General features: G+C 54.0%; 1 protein-coding gene across 8 annotated transcripts in view; it reads right to left on the bottom strand.

Annotated features, from left to right (window-relative positions):
- Positions 1-21,488, bottom strand: part of ACOX3 (acyl-CoA oxidase 3, pristanoyl) — a 54,954-nt gene that overhangs the window by 20,431 nt on the left and 13,035 nt on the right. For all 8 annotated transcript variants that reach the window (XM_032254050.1, XM_032254051.1, XM_032254052.1 and 5 more), the window contains exons 7-13: positions 18,172-18,260; positions 11,490-11,586; positions 9,238-9,420; positions 6,589-6,711; positions 4,431-4,551; positions 1,774-1,896; positions 1,343-1,456 (exon numbers count right to left, since the gene is read on the bottom strand). In XM_032254050.1, the coding sequence (XP_032109941.1) occupies positions 1,343-1,456; positions 1,774-1,896; positions 4,431-4,551; positions 6,589-6,711; positions 9,238-9,420; positions 11,490-11,586; positions 18,172-18,260 (850 nt within the window). The remainder of the gene's footprint in view (positions 1-1,342; positions 1,457-1,773; positions 1,897-4,430; positions 4,552-6,588; positions 6,712-9,237; positions 9,421-11,489; positions 11,587-18,171; positions 18,261-21,488) is intronic.

Raw genomic sequence — 21,488 nt, 5'->3', positions numbered from 1 at the left:
GCAGCCAGAGCCGAGGGAGCCCTGGAGGACACGCGTAGTTTGGCCGGGTGCTTCTGTGCTGGGGGCGCACGACAGCCCCTCACCTGTCCCAGCCACCTCTCACCTCTGTTTCCACAGAACAGACAGAGTGGCCTTTTTCCATGAGGAACATTTTAAAAAATATGAATCATCAAAACAAACAGCACACCCCAATCCATCGGGCCTCTTGTGCTCACCATTCCATCACTCACAGCAGGGGAATGAGACGCACGCTGGTGCTGAGCTCGGCACGGGCTGGGCCCTGCTGCCTCCTCCTCCTCCTGAGACACCCACTCCTCGGGCATTCCCACAGCTGCCCCGGCCTTTCACCAAGACCTCAACTCAAAGGCCAAGGCCCTGCAAGGCGGTCACCAGCCACGCTCCCCGTCACCAGCCAGGGCCACTGCCCTGCAGAATTCCCACTGCCCTAAGACTGAGGCCTTGGGATGCTGTTGTGTCTCCAGGTCTAGACTGTAAAGTCCCATGAGGGCAGGCTCGGGGTCTCAGTCACGCCGATGCTGGCCCTGGAACTGCAGAGTGAGCTTGTAATGAGCGTGTGCAGAATTAACCCGGAACTCTAGAACAGCTGCTCTCCGGAGAGGGCTCCCCCGTGGGAGCCGGTGCAGTCTACGGTGCACCTGCTTTGCTTTCGATGGGGCCAGCACGGCCGAGCGCCCCCTTCACAGCTCCCACTCCCACTTCTCTGAGCAGAGACCCCATGTGGGTAAGGCAGAGCCCATAGCAGCTCACAGACACCTGCAGGAGGCTGTCCGTGGTCAGCTCTGTGCAGGGCCCTGGGAGGAGGCCCTGGCCCAGCCACCGCACCCATGGGAGATGAGCCTGTGCCGCAGGGGCCAAGGGAAGGAAGTGCGTGAGGTACACCAGGGCGGGGGCGGGCACCTGGTGTTTGAGGAGCCGGGACGGGCTGGGGGCAGGGAAGACCGACAGGTAAGGTGGCTGGGAGGGCCCTGGGACAGCAGCAGCCGGGGCACCAGGGCGGCAGGCAGAGGCTGCTCAGCGGGCAGAGACCAGGCCTGGTGGCCTCTCACACCTTTTATACTACGGGAGGGGAAGGCAAGAGGTGAGGTGTGAAGTGGCAAGTGCGTGTCCTTCAATTCATCCGTGGAGCCGGCGCCTAACTCGGCGTCAGCTGCAGACAGACATTCCAAGAGCCAGTCCAGGACAAGCTGCACCTGGGGCCTCCTGCCACCATGGCTGCCCCAGCTGGAACTGCCAAGGGCCCCTCACTGAGGCATGGTGTGTTTCCGGTGGGAATGACGGGAAATCAGGAAGCCAGGGGGGCCCTCCACACCTGCATGTTTACCTGCGGAGTCCAAGCAGTCGGCAACGCTGGAGACCTCAAACCTCTGGTCAAGGATGCTGGGATAGCTGTCCAGAAAGTCCACCGATTTGAGCGGACTGCGGAAGCAAGCTCCATCTAGGACACACATTCCAGTGACTTTGGTGGAAGACAGGGGAACCCCAACCCACTGGGGACCCCAAGCCAGGGGCACCCCAAAGCATAGTGTCCAGAGGATCCGATGGCCACAGAACCATGAGCCAGGGCCTGTGTCTTAAGGACCCTCCCAGCCCCATCCTTCGCCTGTGCCTTGGGGAGTTGGTGAAACATTTCTTTCCTTCTGCAAACCTAGGTGCATTCACAGAACAGCTGAATCAGCAGGGCTGGGAGCACCCACTGCACCCCCCCCAGGGGTTGGGTTCCAGGGTCCCCACCAGTGGGCAGCGGAGCCTCACCCTGGACCCGGCACGCCAGGAGGCCCAGCAAATAGTTGCTTGTCTGCTGCAGCAGGACGTTGTTGTCACCTTCGTACGTGCTGTTGGGATCGTTGTCATCTCTGAGGACCCCCAAGCGGTTCACTGCAACGAAGCCACAGCAGCACCATCATTTAAGAGGCATGTCTGAGAAGCCGCCCGTCACTACGTGGGAATTTAAAAAGGCCTAAGAGGCCAGGCACGTGGCTGACACCTGTAATCCCAGTGCTTTCGGAGGCGGAGACGGGCGCATCACTTGAAGCCAGGCGTTCAAGACCAGCCTGGCCAACGTGGTGAAACCCGCCTCTATTAAAAATACAAAAATAGCTGGGTGTGGTGGCAGACGCCTGTAATCCCAGCTACTTGGAAGGCTGAGGCATGAGAATCGCTTGAGTCTGGGAGGCAGAGATTGCAGTGAGCTGAGACCACATCACCGCACTCCAGACTGGGCGACAGAATGAGACCGTGTCTCGAAAAAAAAAAAAAAAAAGCCATGAGTTTGAGACCAGGCTAGGCAACACAGTGAGGCCTATCTCTACAAAAAATGAAAAAAAAAAAAAAAAAATTAGCTGGGCATGGTGGCACACACCTGTCGTCCTAGCTACCCAGGAGGCTGAGGTGGGAGGATTGCTTAAGAGGCCAGGCTTGAGGCTGGAGTGAGCCACGGTCACGCCACTGCACTCCAGCCTGAGGGACAGAGTCAAGCCCTGAACCCAGCTTGACCAGACACAAAGCACTGTTGCCCCTGCTTCACGTCCCGGCCCCGGCTCCTCCTGACTGCTGTCAGCAAGCCCTGCACGATCACCTGGCAGAGCCTCCCCGGCACGGGGTCACTGACAGAAGGGAGCCATCTCCAGGTGCTGACTCGCCCAGGGCTGCCCTTGTTCCTTGTGTAACTGAATGAACTCTTATTTATACACAAGAAATTTCATGACAACTTTTTTTTTTAACGTTCCTACCGGTTAGCCGGATGACTTCATCTATGTTACAGGGCTTGCTTTCCAGGCCCTCACACACTTGAGCCTGCCTCCGCTGAAGGAAAGTGTTCTCTGAATGTGAGGCTGGGATGGACCCAGCAGGAAGAGGGTGGAGCTGACTTCTCACACTCACATACTGAGACTGATGTATCCGGAGGGCATGACAGGAGTCCTATTGCAGCCATGCTGCCGGTAGGTTTCTGATTAGGCTTGTGGTCACCTAGAACACCTGATCATTTTCTCCGGACTTGCTGTCAAATCGTGCCATGCACCTCCTGCCACGTAACAGGTCAGCCACTGAACAAGAGCTGGGAGACGTCTCAGCGCAAACATTTGCAATTGACTTTCTAAACCTACATGGAGCCTGGGTCATACTGGTCTCAACGCCAGCATTTGTGTACGTAATGGATCTCGATTCAGTCTTCTTTGTCGTTGGCAGTACTGCAAGATTCAATTTCCTTATTCTACTTAAAATGAGAGCAACGCTCAACTATGTATAGCACCCCGATGAGTTACAACAACGAATGAAAACCACTAAGGGCACTGAGCGGAGGACCAAGCACGCACACGAGTGACTTAAGTACAGCCATGGCTACCCACATGGCAGAAGCGACACAGACAGGGTGTGGTGGGAGCGAGGCCCACGCCAGAACAGGCGTGAGTTAGGACAGCAAGGGTGGGCGGGTGATCACTGAACGTGCGGGTGTAATTCTCCATTGCGCATCGCCAAAACTCTCACAAACTTGGCAAGGGCCTGCAGTGCTCCCAGAGGGCCAGAGTTTTGCTGACTCTGTGGCTGTTTTGAGTGTGTACATGGCCTTCTTTGAGCAACCAGTGTTTACCAATTCATTATTTAAGATCAGCACACAGGAAGTTCTGCAGGGAAGCTGCAAATGATGATGATGGTAATTAATGATAACAGCATTAGCAGATAGAAAAGTCAGTGGGCACACAATACACGCCAGATGCTGTGCTCACACTTCATACATGTTCATTCACTTACTTCTCGCAAGAACCTATGTTGTGGGTACACTATTTTCACCCCCACTTTATAAATAAGAGCACTGAGGCACAGTGAGGTTGAGCAACCTGCCAACAGTTGCCAGGCTGGTGAGACGGAGCTGGGACTCAACCCCAGGTCAGCTGGTGCCCCACCTAATCTGCACCACACAATGCTGCCTCAGTCATCTCAATGCTGACATCACTATATCTTTTTTCGTAAGTGTAAGAATGTTCTATCCGAATAAAACACAGTGCTAGTTTACTACCAAGCTATTCACCAAACAGTTAAAGTTCAAATGAGCACATCAGCTGCTCTCTGCCTGTATTCTAGCCAAAAGGCATCAGGCATCTGAAAGCAGCGATCTAGGTCAGGGGTTGGCAAACTTGCTCTGCAATGGACCAGAGAGTAAATATTTTCAGCCCTGCGAGCCACATGGTCACTGTCACAGCTGCGATTACTCAACTCTGCCCCTGCAGTGCGAAACAGCTGCAGGAAATATGCAAATGAACGGGGGGTGGCTGTGTTCCAATAAAACTTTATTTGCAAAAACAGGTGGCAGGCTGGATTTGGTCCTCAAGCCACAGCATGCCGACCCCTGGTCTAGAGTCAAACAGCAGGGCTAAGGACAGGAAACCACCATGCGCTTCTCCAAAACCTACCAGCCAGATAGCCGTGTCCCCCACACGCCTCCCGGCATTCCTGAATTCCTTGCTGGGCGGTCCACGAGGCCAGGGACTTGCCGGCCGATGCCAGAGCGTGGATCTCTCGTCCGAGCTCTGCCTTTGGGTGAGGAAATCCAACAAGAACAGATGAAAAGAGACTTTTGACACCAAAAAGTCAGAACTCAGTAATAACATCAAACAGTCATATCCCCCCTAGTCTAATACAAGACATCCCAAAAATGACAGAAGAGGAAACCTAATTGTAATTAGAAATAAAAAGGGTCTTCGTCCAAGCATGGGTACATTGTGGTATGCTCATAGCATTTCACAGCAATGAAAACAAGGAGACCACAGCTCTGCACAGCAAATAACCCTCAGGGCCCGAACACGCGTGCCAGAAGCAAACTGCAAGAGAACGTGCACCACAGCCCACTTTAAAGTTCACAAATGTAAAAATGAATGACACGCCATGGAAGTTGCAATTGTGCAGCGAAACCATGACGAGGCGCCAGGGAATCACACCCAACATTGCGGACCATGCTCCCTCCCTCCCAGGACAGGGAAGGGCCGGAAACCGTTCCCAGAAGGCTGCAAGCGCCTCGGTAACTGACGGTCTGCTCTGCATGGGTGCTCGCTGTGCCTCCCTCGGGCCTAACATGTTTTATTGAGATTCCTTTGCTGTCTATGGCCACACCACCCTGAATGTGCCTGATCTCGGAAGCTAAGCAGGGTTGGGCCTGGTTAGTACTTGGATGAGACACTGCCTGGGAATACTGGGTGCTGCAGGTTTTTTTAAGATAAAAAAAAAAAAACTTATTTTGCTTCTGCTTAATATCTAATGATGAAAACTTAAGAGACTGGGCCAGGCACAGTGGCTCACGCCTGTAATCCCAGCACTTTGGGAGGCCAAAGTAGGCGGATCACCTGAGGTCAGGAGTTCGAGACCAGCCTGACCAACATGGTGAAACCCCATTTCTACTAAAAAGACAAAATTAGCCGGGCGTGGTGGTGCACACCTGTAATCCCAGCTACTTGGGAGACTGAGGCAGGAGAATCACTTGAACCCAGGAGGTGGAGGTTGCGGTGAGCTGAGATCATGCCATTGCACTCCAGCCTGGGCAACAGGAGCAAAACTCCATCTCAAAATAAAAATAAATTAAAAAGGAAAAATAAGAGAAACACACACACACACACACACACACGGCTAAGCCAAATGACCCATTTTACGAGTGTTTTCAACTTCACATAAGGGGCTGAGTTGAGGCCCTCCTCTGCCCGGGTTAAACCACTGAGATTCAGAAAGAATGAGCCTGGTCACCCTTTACAACATTATTCACCGCAGAACAATGCGATTCGAGTGTCAGCTGGCAGGGGCTCCAGTGACTCACGTGTTAAACACAGGCTTAACCCCTTCATCACTCAGAAGCGCTCCCTCCTCAGGCTCCCAAGCCTGGGGTGTGCTCTGCCATCAATCCCGCAGGCCATCCCTCCGCTATCACCGGGCATGAATGTGGACACCAAATATTTCGAGATATGCTAATTAGATACGGGCTTTTTCCGCAGTTGTCCGTAACCCCAATCTGTGGCATTTCCTCTCTGCTTTCCAACACAGTTATTTCTATTTACATTTCACTCTTGCTCAGGAGGCAGCAGGAGGGGTGACGGAAAATCAGTTCATAACCATCTACAATGAAATTCGTTCCCCACGTCCCTTTACGCCGAGGCCAATCTCGGGATTTGCACACTTGTTTCTGGCACAAATCCTCTGACTGTCAACTCAAATCCAGTCAGCAGATTCAGACCTTTGTGCGGCTGTTTATGAAAGGCTCAGAACCATGAAATCCATTGAGGGGAGGGTAATGCGGATTCTGCAAAACCGTCATGTTCTCAAAAGGAGCCCAACAGCTGAACTCACAGACAGGAAGCAGGAGCTGCGTCAGCACATCCTTGAGCGGCAGGAGTGTGGGCATGTGCCCAGCCTGTTCAATCGTAGCGGACACCAAGAGCTCCGGGTGGGTGGGAACCACTGGAGGAATGCGTCCGAGGCTCTGTCCCCGCAAATCAAAGGACTGGCTTTGAACCGAAGGTTGAACCTGTGCTACTCCAACCGTGTGAAATGTGAACAACGCTGTGGAGGAAGCAGACACAAGCTCACCTGTCTGGCACTGCGGTCTCCCGCTGCAAGGCCTCGCTGGAACTCCACCAAGTCCAGGAAGAGCGACTTGGAGAAGTGGTCTAAGGCGTAGGCAGCCGCCAGATACGGAAGCAAGCGCCATTGCTAGAACAGACAAGACACCCGTGTGAACACATCACAGGTTCCCACGAAGGGCAGCCCATCCCAGGGACCACGAAGGCCAGTAGAGGGAGAGGGCATCAGGGCCACACACCCACTAGCTTTTGAAGGTCTCCATGTGTCTTCCCGGCACACGAGAAAAACTTCACTCTGACCCGCTTTCAACTCAGCTAGTCTGGCTTCTTGTCATAGCTTTCGCCCATGCCCTTGACGGACAACCTCAAACACAATTCCCTAAACAGCAACTACTCACAGCTGTCCCACCAAAGTCACTACAGAACAAAGCGCTGGTCTATCTGAACTAAGAAGGCCACACTGCTAGGGCTGACTGCCCAGCACAATGGTTGATAGCACGTGCCTCATGAGCCCATAAGGATGAAGCAGTCACCCTGAAACAGAGGGGAAAACTCAAGACACACAGAGCTGGCTGCACCTCGAAGGGCAGAGGGCATGTCTTTTTCATTTTTTCTGACAAAACATAGGGTCCATCTGTTGTTGGAAGGGTGTGTGGTGGATGGATGTGTTGTGGGTAGGTGGATGAGTGGGTGGTGGATGGATGCGTGGCTGGGTGGGTGGATAGATGTGTGGATGGGTGGGTGGATGTGTGGATGGGTGGATGGATGGGTGGGTGGATGCATGGATTGGTGGGTGGATGTGTGGATGGGTAGATGGATGTGTGGATGGGTGGATGGATGGATGGATGGGTGGATGGATGCATGGATGGGTGGGTGGATGGGTGGATGCGTGGATGGGTGGGTGGATGTGTGGATGGGTGGGTAGATGCGTGGATGGATGGGTGGATAGATACGTGGATAGGTGGGTGGATGCGTGGATGGATGGGTGGGTGGATGCGTGGATGGGTGGGTGGATGTGTGGATGGTGGATGGGTGGGTGGGTGGATGAATGCGTGGATGGGTGGATGGATGGATGCGTGGATGGGTAGGTGGATGGATGGATGCGTGGATGGGTGGATGGATGCGTGGATGGGTAGATGGATGGGTGGGGGGGTGGATGGATGCATCAATGGATGGGTGGGTGGCTGGGTACATGGCAGGACAAGCCTGAGAGGAACCTGAGCAAACTGCCATCACCACCACGGTCTAATGTGTCAAGAGTGCTGAGCAGACATGGCATCAGCTGCCTCCGTGCACTAACTTCGTTAATCCTCACACTGATCGTAGGAGGAAAATTTATAATCAGTTTCAACTTACAAATGAGAATATGAGAGCACAGCGACGCTAAGGGCCTTGCCTGATGGCACACAGCCAGCTGGGGGTGGACCTCGGTGGTGAGGCCAAGCATGGTGGCCCCAGTGCGCTCTCGACTGCCGAGCTGCCCCTGGCTCCCAGAGGCCCGTGCCCACACATGGGAGGGGACGGACACATATGAAGCAGGATCACACCTGCGGTCAAAGGATGTGGAAACAAACAACCGCAATTTGGTGACGATTTCCCCCAGCTTTCACCAGATCTACCTTTGTTCGTGCCTAGTGTGGCCCGGCACCTGGGCCCGGTTAGCCTGTGCACTTTAGTGGGGTTTTCCCCACTGTGAAGGAGAGTAATCCTGACCCTCTTATCTGTGAAGACCAAACCCAGAGCACAGGGCTCATGCCCTGCGAGTGCCACAGGAACGTTCATGACGACAATTCCTCCCCCTTCCACGGAACGACGTCCGTGCTCTTCCACGCCGCTGCCTGGGCTTATCTGGGTGTGGCCACAGTTGTCCCCTCTGAGGGCATGTAGTGTGCATGCCCACACCACTGTTGTAAATGCCATCGCAGTGAACAGGGCTGTTCACTCAGCTGCTGCTTCTTCAAGACCACCTCCCAGGACTCAGTTCTTAGGAATGGGATGAATGTGTCAAACAGCGTGCGCAGGCCATGGAAGGCCACTGCCTGCCAAACTCTGGTGGCCTCACCTAAACACGCAGCCACGCACAGACCCGCCTCCCAGAGCCGCCCCAGACTTGCTTCTTTCTGACCGGGCGCGGTGAGTCATGCCTGTAATTCCAGCACTTTGGGAGGCCAAGGCAGGTGGATCACTGGAGGTCGGGAGTTCAAGACCAGCCTGGTCAACATGGTGGAACCTATCTCTACTAAAAATACAAACTGTAGCCGGGCGTGGTGGCGCATGCTTATAATACCAGTAACTCAGGAGTCTGGGACACAAGAATCGCTTGAACCTGGGAGGCAGAGGTTGCAGTGGGCCAAGATCGTGCCCACTGCACTCCAGCCTGGGCGACAGAGCAAGGCTCCGTCTGGGGAAAAAAAAAAAAAAAAAGATTTGCTTCTTCCATCTTCCTTATTTTGGCTACTTTATACATACTATTTTTAAATGAAAAACCATTTACTGGAAGCCTTGCTGCCTGAGATACCGCACTCCCGCTAACTATTCATCCTGTTAATTGCCTTAAGAGCTTTGATCAACTCCCAGTAACCAAACTGCAACTCTGTAAAAGCAGCATATTTGCATATAAAATAGAGACAACGCACGGATACGTGAAAGCTCGCACCTGTGTCTGGTACTCAAGCACTGGGATTTCCTCGTCCTCTGTTGGTCCAAACTGACGCCGAGTAGCTGAGAAGCGAACTGCGATGGACACGGCCAGCTTCAAGTTAGCGACTGCCATGCCCATGATGGCGACCCGGCCCCAGGACAAGCTCCCCAGGGATGCTCCTAAGCGCTGCCTGGCGTCCTGCGGAAGGAGTGTGGATGAGGAGCGCGAGCTTGCAAATCATGGACAGGTGGGGGCACCAGGGAGGGGACACCCTGCTGCCTGGAAAAGGGACAATCCCAGCAGACGGGACGGTATGACAGTGCTGTGTAAGGGTGCCCCCTCTCTGGGGACCTGCAAACCCTCTGCCTGGAGATTCCAAGGCCCCCCTTTAACCTTGGCAAGAATCAGATGTGGCCTGGACTGCCAGAGGACAGGTGTGGAGTCCATCAAAGGCAATTATTCTCCGGGGTTTCACGGACACTTCTTGTTCCTTGTGTGCCTATGAATGGGCAGTTCCTTTACATGCGTCCAGCTGGAATCTTCTGTCCACCATCTCCTTGCAGGCACACCGGTGTCACCAGAGGCTGTTGCTAAGGGCTGTCAGGCTGCTGGGAAAGCGTCAAATCTACAGCCCTTGCCACGTGATCTGACTGTCCTTCCTGCCCTGCCTCGCCCCTTGCTGCCCCTACCGGGGCCTGCTCATCGGACCATCTGGCTCCTTCTTCCAAGGCAGCATGGTAATTGTGTGTCTGAGCCTATCAATCACACTCTCACATAGGAATCACAGTCTCGTTGTGTTAAAACCCTGTTTAAGCTGGGCACAGTGGCTCATACCTGTAATCCCAGCACTTTGGGAGGCTGAGGTGGGTGGATCATGAGACCAGCCTAGCCAACATGGTGAAATCCCATTAGCCAGGTATGGGGGTGGGTGCCTGTAATCCCAGCTACTCGGGAGACTGAGGCAGAAGAATCACTTGAACCCGGGAGGTGGAGGTTGCATTAAAAAAAAAAAATACACACACACACACACACACAGACACACAGTGATTTTCCTTTAAGAGTATAAAATATGATTTCACTGTCTTCTTGCATTCACTGCCATGTGTGAGAAATCTGAAGTTCAAGTGCTTTTTATGCCACTGGAATCAGATTTGGAAGATTCTAGAATTTTCTCTTAGAAATGCCTCAATTTCCCTACTGTGTGCCTGGGTACGTGCATAGGCATTTCCTTACTTATCTTGGTCCTCCATGAGTCCCTTCAACCAAAGGCCTTCCTCCCCTCTCATTTAGAGACGTTTCTTTCCTTTATTTCTCCAAACTTCTATTTTTTTTTTTTTTTGAGATAGAGTCTCGCTCTGTTGCCCAGGCTGGAGTGCAGTGGCGCAATCATAGCTCACTGTGGCCTGACTTCCTGGGCTCAAGCAATCTGCCCACCTTGGCCTCCCAAAGTGCTGGGACTGCAGGTGTGAGCCACCGTGCCCGGCCTTCACTTTCTTTAATTCTCTCCTTCGGCCTTTTAGAGGACAAGCTTCCCATCTCTACTTCATCCTCCTGCGACGGTCATCCCATCCACTGTGCTCTTTCTTCCAGCCACTTTATTTTCATTGATGGGGATTCACATCTCCATCTGTAAGCGGCTCCTGGTCTCCCGTTGCTGTTCCCGCTCCGCGCACTCTGTGTGTCTCCGGGAGTCCCCGCCTCGCTCCTTTTCCAGCTGTGCTCCTTGCACGTCAGAGGGTGCGTGCTGCTGGGGACTGTTCTTCCGAGGGTACGTGCCCGGGTGCGGCCCGCCTGCTGTGAGCTCACAATTCCCGAGGGCCATCAGCTACGCCCTGGACCATCGCTGCCTGGGACCATGGTCTCTCTTCCGCTCTCCACGAACTTAAGCCAGGCCTGGGTTCTGGACACCAGGGAACTGTTTGTTGCCCCCCTTTGTGGACAGTTCACTCATCTCCTGCGAGTCCTCAGGGAAGCAGCACTGGAAGTAGGCGGTCCCCTAACTGCAGCCCCCAAGGGGGGGTGGGCACCCCTGGCAGCCAGTATCAGGCGTCAGGCCTGGACTCACCCCTGGACACCAGCACTGGTGCTGCGGTTGCCCCAACAGTCCCCTTCTAGCGGGAGCACCAGAACCAGAAAAAGTGTGTCCTGGCGATGCCCGGCCATGCAGAGGTGTCGCTGCCTTAGGCACAGGGAGGGCCACAGAGCCAGGCACTGCAGGGGAAGGCGCTTGGGAAGTGCTGCACACAAATGCCCCCTCACGCCTGTACCTTAAAGGGGCTGACGTAGGTGCCCTCGGGGGTGATGTCTCCCATCCGGTTCAGGAGGCTCTGGCGAGGAACTCTGACCTTGTGGAACACAGCGAATCTGTGTGGGAAGCAGTAGGGCTTCGGTTAAACGGGCATCCTGCCTAAAGGGCGATGCCATCCCGGCAGAGGGCGTGCTAGTCGACAGGGGCGTTCAACAGGATTTCTAAAAGGATTTCGAAAAAGCAGTCTAAAGGCCGGGCGCGGTGGCTCAAGCCTGTAATCCCAGCACTTTGGGAGGCCGAGGCGGGTGGATCACGAGGTCAAGAGATCGAGACCATGCTGGTCAACATGGTGAAACCCCGTCTCTACTAAAAATACAAAAAATCAGCTGGGCATGGTGGCACGTGCCTGTAATCCCAGCTACTCAGGAGCTGAGGCAGGAGAATTGCCTGAACCCAGGAGGCGGAGGTTGCGGTGAGCCGAGATCGCGCCATTGCACTCCAGCCTGGGTAACATGAGTGAAACTCCGCCTCAAAAAAAAAAAAAAAAAAAAAAAAAGCAGTCTAGGTCAGGAACTGTGGCTCACACCCATAATCCCAACTCTTTGGAAGACCGAGGCAGGAGGATTGCTTGAGCCCAGGAGTTCGATTTCAGCCTGGGCAACACAGTGAGACCCTGTTTCTAAAAAAAAATGTAGACTAAAGAATAAATGCGTTGTGTGTACGGCAGGTTGTACTCCAGATATTTATCAGAAAAGACGGGAATTGTGTTTCCAAAGATTGGAATCTCTGATTCTCATTCTTCAATCCCAAATCAGAACCCACAATGTGATAATATCCACAAACTGAGGTTTAAAACTCTTAAGTCAAACAAAACACTGGTGTGATGGCATCGGTGCTCCCACAGAAGCAAATTCACTCCTTTTGAACAGGTGAGCGTAGGGTTACACACACGTCGTTACAGATTACGATGTATTAATAGCCAATGATATCTATTATGTTCCTCTGGTCAGGAAAACCTATTTCACAACAGTCTAGGGAATAAGGCTATGCTAGGCTATGGATATTACATAAACTGTGCAAAAAATCCCCAAAACAAACTTCAAAATGTCAACAGTTCCTATAGCAACCTACCTGATGATTCGGCTCACTTGCAATGCCTTAGAGCAGAGGCCCCAACTTTTCTGGCACCAGGGATGGGTTTATGGAAGACAATTTTCCACAAATGGGGGAAGGCGGGGGTGGTTTCAGGATGATTCACGCACATTAGATTTATTGTGCACTTTATTTCCATTATTATTACGTTGTAACATATACTGAAATAACTCTACAACTCGCCAAAATGCAGGGTCAGTGGGAGCCCTGAGCTTGTTTTCCTCCAACTAGCTGGTCCCATCTGGGGTGATGGGAGACGGGGACAGATCACCCGGCGGTAGATTCTCACAAGGGGTGCTCACATGCGCTGTTCACAACAGGGTTCACGCTCCTAAGAGGACCTAAGGCCGAGGCTGAACTGACAGGAGGCGGAGCTCAGGCGGTCCTGTAACATATTGGGAGCCGCTGCAAACGCAGAGGAAGCTCGCTGCTCACCTGATCATGCTCACTCTTGCTGAGGGTCCTAGTTCCTAACAGGCCACAGACCAGTGCCGGGGGGTTGGACAGCTCTGCCTTACAGAACAGTCTTTTACTAAGCTACAGAAAACACTATCTATAAAGAAGCATCGCACACGCCGGGAAGGGAACCAGATGCGCCTGTTCCCTCTGCAAGGGCTCTTCCTTAAGTCCTGCTCTGGGGGCCCCCACGACTCCCTGGCCACCTGGTCCCGGGCTGCCAGCTCTGCCTCAATGGCCTGATTCGCTTCCTCCCCTCCATCCCCAGCCAGGACCCAGCACCTCCACCCCTACTCAGCTCTCCTGGGCTGACTTCCTGCAACAAGCGGATTGACTCTTTCCCAACTCCACCTTTTCAGCCCATCCTCCCTGTGGGAGCAGGGCCCTTTCCCAAAGGCCTTCAGATGGGCATGGCGGTGCCCTGGGGAGGCTGTCCTATCCCTATGGCCCACAGTCTCAGCCCAATAGAGACACATGGAGAGCGTGCACTTCAGCAGCACGTGTACCACACCTGGAGCAACAGAGGCCAGCACGGCCCCTGCACGAGGGTGGCACGCAAGTTCATGATGCCTTCCACATGTTTTTGAAGTTAACTATCAGAATTTTTCAAAAGAAAAATATATTAATAAGGGACCAAAAAATGCTGAGAGTCCCTCCCAAGCTCACCTCCACCTGCCCCTAACAGCATCGCCCCCTTGCCATGAGGTGGTCCCACCTGCCCGTGTCGCCCTGCCTGCCAGGGTCACTCCTGGCCTCGTGCCCTCCCCGCCCTCACTGTTGACACCAGGCAGCCCTCGGCCCTCCTGGGAATTCTCAGCCCCACGCTGGGAAGGGTATGAGGCAGCCACCAGGGTAGGGCCCTCGACTGTCACATTCCTAGCTCCTCGGAGAGCTAGCTGCCTCTGAGCAGTCTCCCAGGGCTCACCTGCCTCTGTCTTATGTAAGGGGCCTTTGTGCATGGGGCCTGCTAGACTTAAGGGGCCGGTGCATAAGTGGAGTGGTATGAACAAGCCAAGTGGGGTCAGACGACATCCTCTGAGGCACAGGAGACAGGCCACAACCCCGACTCCCGAGATAGCCTGAGGGAGAGACACAGCCACACTCTTCACATTCCGGGGAGGAGCCAGGCCCTGGGGCTGGGTGGGGAAGGGGCTGGAGGGGGCCCCTCCCAAGCTCCTTAGGGAAGCCCCGGTGACCTGACGAGGGAGGAGCTCTCAGCCACTCTGCCAGGCCCCTGCCCACCTGCTCCAAAGCCCTAGGCCCGGTTGCCCGGCGGGTGGCAGCTTCCCCCACGCCACAGAGGCACCCTCAGAACACCCCACCTCGTAAGAAAACCGCCTCCATGCCAGCGGCCCCAACGTGCTCCGGCGTGTTACCTTAAAGCCAAGGAATGCTTTTTCAGTATGATCCAGTCACTGTCAGAGCCCTTCTTAAGGAGTGGAAATTCTTCGCCCGTTCTTACCACGTGGATATGGGACACATTGGAATATATCTAAACTTGCAAAAGCATTCCCTGAGTTTCAAAGGAAAGCAAACTTCCAAGAATTTTCATGGGATCCCTTCTGTTCCACAAAACCTATTCCAGTGGTGGTCAGATGTGGCCAACTCAAACGCAGGTCAGATCTAGTGTCCCCAGCGGGCGACATGTTCGTGTGTCACAGGCGTGTGTGTGCACAGCACAGGAGGTGTGTGTCACTGGACATGCATGTGGCACGGGAGGCCTGAGTTTGGCACAGAACCCTCCCATCCCCCCAGGAGCATCCAGACCTTGGCACGTGCCCTGCACCCTGGGCCTCCTGCTCCACATTCCAGCAGCTTACCCACTCCCTTGGGGCCTCACAGGGCCCCCTAGCCCAGCCCACCCAAGCAGGCCATTGAGATCAGCAGGCCTCCTCCCAGCCACTGCCTCAGCTCAGATCAAATGCACAGAGAAAGACCCTTCAAGTACAGCCCACCTTAACAGTCTGGCTGAAACTATCTCTTGAAAAGATCTTTACGATTTTGCTTTCAGAGCTACTTGGCTAAAATTAATCCACACAATTTACGTTTGCCTCGGATTTGTAGGCAGTCATCCCACACACTCAGGGGTTCTTGTAAAGCAAGGGAATCTAACCTACAAATTGTAACCACTTTTTTCAAGATAAACAACACTGGTAACAGAAATCACTACATTATAAGGATGATCTTGGAAAAAATGGACATCCAGGCAGAATCCAGGGGAGAAAACCCAGAGGGGACAATGGTAGCACTGTGCCCCCTGCTGGGCGCGCCGCCCAGATCTGCCAGCCCCGGACGAGAATGTGCATTTCTGGAAAGGGGCGGAGAGCAGGAGAGCAGGCCGCCAGCATCACCCCTGCTGGCTCCCATCCCAGCTGGGCCTCGGCCTTCAAAGGCTCAGGGATCAAAGAAGGGGACGTCCCACTGCATCCTGCCACCCTGCAGAAAGACGAGGGGGAAAGGCTCTGGGGGCACGGGGACCTGGCTTGACAGAGCGGCTCTGAAGCAGCGTCAAAGGGCTGTCGTCACTGTGCCAGGGCGATCCTACAGGCGACCGCATTTCTGAGTCTTAGAAGAGCCTTTACTGTATCAGTGTGAAGTATTAATCATGAATGGTTTCATCTAATGCTCCTCTGAATATTATCCCAGTAAGAGATGTGGATTCAATCTCTAGAAATGTAAGTTTATTTGGGGGAAACCAAGTGCAGGGTTTCTCTGCAATGTCCCAAAATAACGTCAAAGCTTCTCATTCATGAAACAGAATGAGCAGTGAGAAGCCTTGCTCACACCCGAGGCCACCCACTGAATGTGACAATTCACCACCACCCCCACACGCCCGGGAGGGGACGCCTGCCGGGCCTTACTGCACACACAGGACACCTCAGTAGATGGGATAAGTAACAGTGCCCGTGGCAGCAGAGCCCTGAGCGGGATCAGCCGGATCTAATGAAAGGATGCAGGTTCTCCAAGTCCAGAACACCACAGCGCCTCCCATGTCCTATTTCCTGCACGGCGCTTGAGAGCTTCTCACCCCGAGGCCAGAGCCATCCTTCTGAAACAGACCAAGCCGCATCATGGCCTCCAGATGGCTGGGGCCTTCCCACTGCCCTGAGTGCGCAGGGCCTGCACAGTGGCCCTCCATACCCGCCACACGGACACCATCCATGCCAAGGGCCTCCCAGGCACCCTGAGAAAGCAGTCATTGAAAAGAATTGACAGCCGCAGGTCAGGCGTGACGCTTCCTCCCTGCCAGCTCCACATCAACTAGCAGGTTCCTTGCATTAACATTAGCATAAGCCCGCGAGTGAGAACCAAGAATTCTGCAGGACAGGTGGAGTTAGGAGGACCTGTGCATACGTGTCTTGTTTTGCTTTTTTTTTAAATTTTTGCCTGAAATCGTAAGAATTTGCTTTTTAACAATGTACTTTTACTTTCTTCTCAAGTTGACACTGTACAAAAATCAAGATTTTCCTCTTTAGTACAGTCTGGGGTCCTGCCTTTTTTAAAGGGCAAAGCAGAGATTTAAGACACTCCCTGGGCCAGGCAGGGTGGCTCACGTCTGTAATCCCAGCACTTTGGGAGGCCGAGATGGGCGGATCATGAGGTCAGAAGTTCGAGACCAGCCCGGCCAGCATGGTGAAAGCCTGTCTCTACTAAAACTACAAAAAATTTGCCAGGCGTGGTGGCGCATGACTGTAGTCCCAGCCACTCGAGAAGCTAAGGCAGAACTGCTTGAACCCGACAGGTGGAGGCTGCAGTGAGCCGAGATGGCACCACTGCACTCCCTGCTCATCACTCTGCCTCCTTAGAAGAGACAGGCAGGAGGTTTCCCCGTGGCTGGGTGCTGGGACGGCCACTGGCCCATCTTCTGCCTCTAGAGACAACCTGCCTCCTTCACGTCCAACAACCTCGTCACCATAGTTAGTTCCAACTCCCACGAGGCAGCCTCCTCCCGCTCCAGCAGCCTGGCTACAAAGCTGCACATCTAGAAACACTCCTGAGACATCCTGCAGGCCACCAGGCTCAGGCATGGTCGCGCCTGGTCCGCCCCGCTATCTCCCAGTTATAAATCATCTTGTGGGCTCAGAGGGGCCTACGCCCTGCTGGGTCAGGCTCTCAGGGAGACGGCATTCGCAGTGAGGCACGCACCACCCGGGCCAGCGGCCAGGAAGTTCATGCCCGGGATGCTCAGGTGGGGCCTCGTGGGGCCCTGGCACAGGGACCTCCATTGTCACCTACTTTACAGATGAGCAAACGCCAAGCAAGCTGGTCAGGGTGATGCGAAGGGATGGCTGCCCAACTGTCTCATTCCAAAGCTCCTGCAGCTAATGACCTAAGGCTCCACAATCCAATCCCTCAAAGCCCTTGTGGCCTGGCCTCCCCACCCCCTGCCCATCCCAGCACAAAGCCGAGCTTCACACCTCCCACTGCTCCCTCCACCTGAAACACTGTACACTCCAAAATCACTGGCCGCTTCACCCCAGCCACACAGGCCTCCATGTGGCCATCGTGCCTTCATTAGTCTTTCCAGGCCCCTCCCCCAGCCAGGGTCTGCACGCCCCATCCAACCCTTCAGCCAGGGCTTGGCCATACCAACCCGGTGTCACATCTGTGCTGCTAAATAGATATCTGCGGGCTGATTAAACAAATAAACCAGCGGAATTCCCTTTCTAAGCACTGTAACACTAAGATTGCCCGGAGAGGAGCAAGCCCACTCCGGAAGCAGAATGCAGATATGGGTCCCTGGAGATCAGCATGGATGTATGCGAAGGCCGAGCCGGGGGAGACTCAGGATGCTGACCAGGACCTCACACAGAGGAGGCCACCCCCAGGCAGGAGACCCACCAGCTGCATTCAAGGCCTAGGTCTGATCTAAGAGTGGGGAGCCGCCTGCCAAGGTGAAGCTGGTTTCCTGAGGTCTCTGATCCAGTTGGCCTCCTAAAGTGGAGTTAGAGCAGTGCACGCACAGGGGCTAGGCGTGGGTCCCCACCGGGCAGGGGACGGCATCCATGGGCCTGGTGAGATCTCAGACATGAGTGGCAACGCAGCCTGGGCCTCGGCAGGAAACCCAGGGCTCAGCAGCCTCCATCGCTCACCCGTTATCCAGACCGTTCAGCCCGAGTTTCTTCCCTATGTCGCCAACCATCACTCCGGGCATGGGAAGAAGGGTCTTCGGGTCCCGGATCTGTACAAAGCCACAGAAAGCAGCAAACAGCAACTATTACACACAAAAATCACAACAAATGTCTTCAAACACCCACAGGCCAGGCCGTGGGCTCATGCTGGGCGGCTGTGGGTTAAACTGTCCTCCAGAAACGATACAGACAAGTCCTAAGCCCAGGACCTGGGAATGGGAGCTTATTTGGAAACAGGGCCCTTGCAGATAGAATGAAGTTCAGAGCATCGAGATGAGGGCATCCTGCATCACCCAGGTGGGCCCTAAACCCCACAGCAGGTGTCCTGTGAGAGTCAGAAGAGGAGTGGGCATGGGAAAGAGGCAGCCCATGGAGGCGGAGGCAGAGAGTGGAGCGCTGGGGCCACAGGGAGCTGGAAGAGACAGGAAGGATCCCCCTTGGAGCCTTTCGAGAATGCCGCCCTAAAGATGCCTTGATTTCAGACCCCCATTCTCCAGAGTCGGGGGAGTACATTTACGCTGTTTTGAGTGCCGCGGTTTGTGGGGCTTTGCCGCAGCAGCCGTGAGAGGCTAGCACGGGAGCTGGTGCTGCCGGGAAGACGCTGGGAATTCCACATTCACGTTTCAGACATAGGACTTCCCACTAGATTTTAATAACGTGACAAAATGGCTGTGCAAATGGGTGCAGTGGGAGAAATGGCCACGGTTATTCTGGTCAATCACCACTCCCCAGGACAAGGTCCAGCCAGCTGACAGCTGCGTACTGTGGGAACCTGAGGGAAGGACGAGGAGCTTCATCCTTGAGCAATTACAGCAGGGATTCCCAACCATGGGACGTACCACCTGCCCCTTCCTGGCCAGGGTACACAGATCGTGGTGTCTGGAGAGATTCTGGTTGTCTAAACTGCAGGGAGCTGTGGCTCAGAGTGGGCAAAGGTCAGAAGTGCTCAGCTTGGGGCACACAGGCCCCAGCCCAAACCGTCAACGGTGCCAAAGTGGAAAAGCCTGCGTTAGAGAGACGTGGAAGTGGTGCTACTGGGAATTCAGCTACGTGCATGACTTGCTAACTAGCTTCTGCGTATGTCTGTGAATTCGCCATCTAACTGAACTTTAAAATAAACATTTTATGTAAACAGCCTTGCCTTTTCCAAAATCTTTCAGCAAGGCCTAGTAAAGATTCAGACACTGTCTCAAGAGAAAAAAGAAAAGAAACCTGCAAAAGATGCCAGCCCCTCCACCCAGCAGCTCAAGTCTGGGACATGAGTCACAATCCTGACCGAATAACACCATGACGACTGCTTCCATCCCTCATCAGGCAGGAGGCCATGGCTCTGGGAGGGAGGACTCAGGGTGCCCTGAGCACTTGGCCCAATCCACAGCAGGCGTGCTGTGGTGCTCTAGCGGCGAGCGGGGCAGCACAGTCCCGCGGAGTGTTTCCAGCACAGCATACGTGGGTCTAAAGCACTGTGCTCTACAGCCCCAAAATCAGAACACCAACAGCCGCTGAATTCTAGTCCAGGCAACTCCCGCAAGAAGTCTGCTCCAGGTACAAACCTATAACCACAGAGACAAGGTACGGTGGCCTCAGGTAACTATGATCCTGTGAAACACACACATTTTGCCTTGTCCTGCTTCCCAGCACACAACTCCTGAAACCCTTGCCTCTGCAGTGGTGAGAGTCTTTTGTATGCTCGTTGAGATGGCTGGGGGCTGGGGACCTGTGGGAAGTAGAAAAGCTCCTTTTCAAAGTTTCCTTTCTTGTTAAATAATAAATCATAAGTGCGCTAATAACTCTTTGTGAAGCCCTATCCTACGTAGCTGTGAGACACGCCATGCTTACAGGCATGTAGTACATTCTATGTCCTTGTATGTTAACCAAGATACCTGTGCTGGACGTGCTCACAGGCATGTCCCAGCTCTCCACTGCTTTTACCTGTTAAGAAAAGTTTTAAGTTGTTAGCCATTTGGGTTTTAGTTTAGATTGTGAGGTCTGGCTCCAGCCAACAGAGATCAGACACAGCAGCAAGGACAACCCCGAATGTGTAAGGGACAAATTTGTGTTTTCCTTTGTTCATTGCACTCATGACATGGTGGCTAATGAGGGTACCCTTCCTGCAGTCCAGGAAGTAAAAATGGCATTGCTGGAAGATCCTTTGATTCAGTGCTAATTTTTCTTTGCAGCACCGAGCATCTATTTCCAACAGGAACCCTAGATAGCTTCAGGATTAAGACCAAGGCCACAACCTGGACTTGCCATTGGCATCCAAAGGAAGGGGGGCCGTCTTGCGGGACTGAGCCCTCAGTGTGGGATCTGAGGCTCACCCCAGGTGAACAGGGTCGGTATGGAGCTGAATCAGAGGACACCCAGCTGCTTTCAGCTGCAGAGCTGCTTGCTGGTGGGGAGAAACCTACACACATCTAATGTCAGAAGTGTTGTGTTGGGCCGGGCGCGGTGGCTCAAGCCTGTAATCCCAGCACTTTGGGAGGCCGAGGCGGGTGGATCACGAGGTCAAGAGCTCGAGACCATCCTGGTCAACATGGTGAAACCCCGTTTCTACTAAAAATACAAAAATTAGCTGGGCATGGTGGCGCATGCCTGTAATCCCAGCTACTCAGGAGGCTGAGGCAGGAGAATTGCCTGAACCCAGGAGGCGGAGGTTGCGGTGAGCTGAGGTCGCGCCATTGCACTCCAGCCTGGGTAACAAGAGCGAAACTCCGTCCCAAAAAAAAAAAAAAAAGTGTCGTGTTGGCTGCACGACAGTAGGAAAAGCACTGTGGTTTTCCCTGTATCCTTACAACAATGAAAAAATCTCTCTGGTCTGCAGCAGCTCAAATGTTCAGGTCAACTGAAAATAAAGGACATGAGAAACAAAAGAAAAACGTACAAAATGACTTCACCGAAATTGAAAAACTGTGTGTGTCAAATCAACCAGACCGTCTCAGAGGCCCGCACTCTCGCCGCCAGCTTTGGCCAGGCCCTCTCAGCCGTGTCACTGGGGGACACTGGGCTGGATGGTTCTTTCTAGGGCAAGGGCAAGGCTGTCTGTGCACCGTGGGCTGTGGATACACCATGAGCGGGGCTGTCAGCACTGTGGGTGGGACTGTGTATTGTGGGTGGGGCTGTGCACTGTGGGCAGGACTGTCTGTACTGTAGGCGGGGCTGTGTGCACTGTGGGTCTGTCTGCACTGGGTGGGGCTGTCTGCACTGTGGGCCTGTCTGCACTGGGTGGGGCTGTCTGCACTGTGGGTGGGGCTGTCTACTGTGGGTGAGGCTGTCTG

This window comes from Sapajus apella, unplaced genomic scaffold, assembly GCF_009761245.1.
Source record: "Sapajus apella isolate SASKATOON/1434 unplaced genomic scaffold, GSC_monkey_1.0 scaffold85, whole genome shotgun sequence".
In the NCBI taxonomy this organism is placed as follows: Eukaryota; Metazoa; Chordata; class Mammalia; order Primates; family Cebidae; genus Sapajus; species Sapajus apella.
Note: the sequence above shows the minus strand (reverse complement) of the source record. Positions and strands in the feature narration are given on the sequence as shown.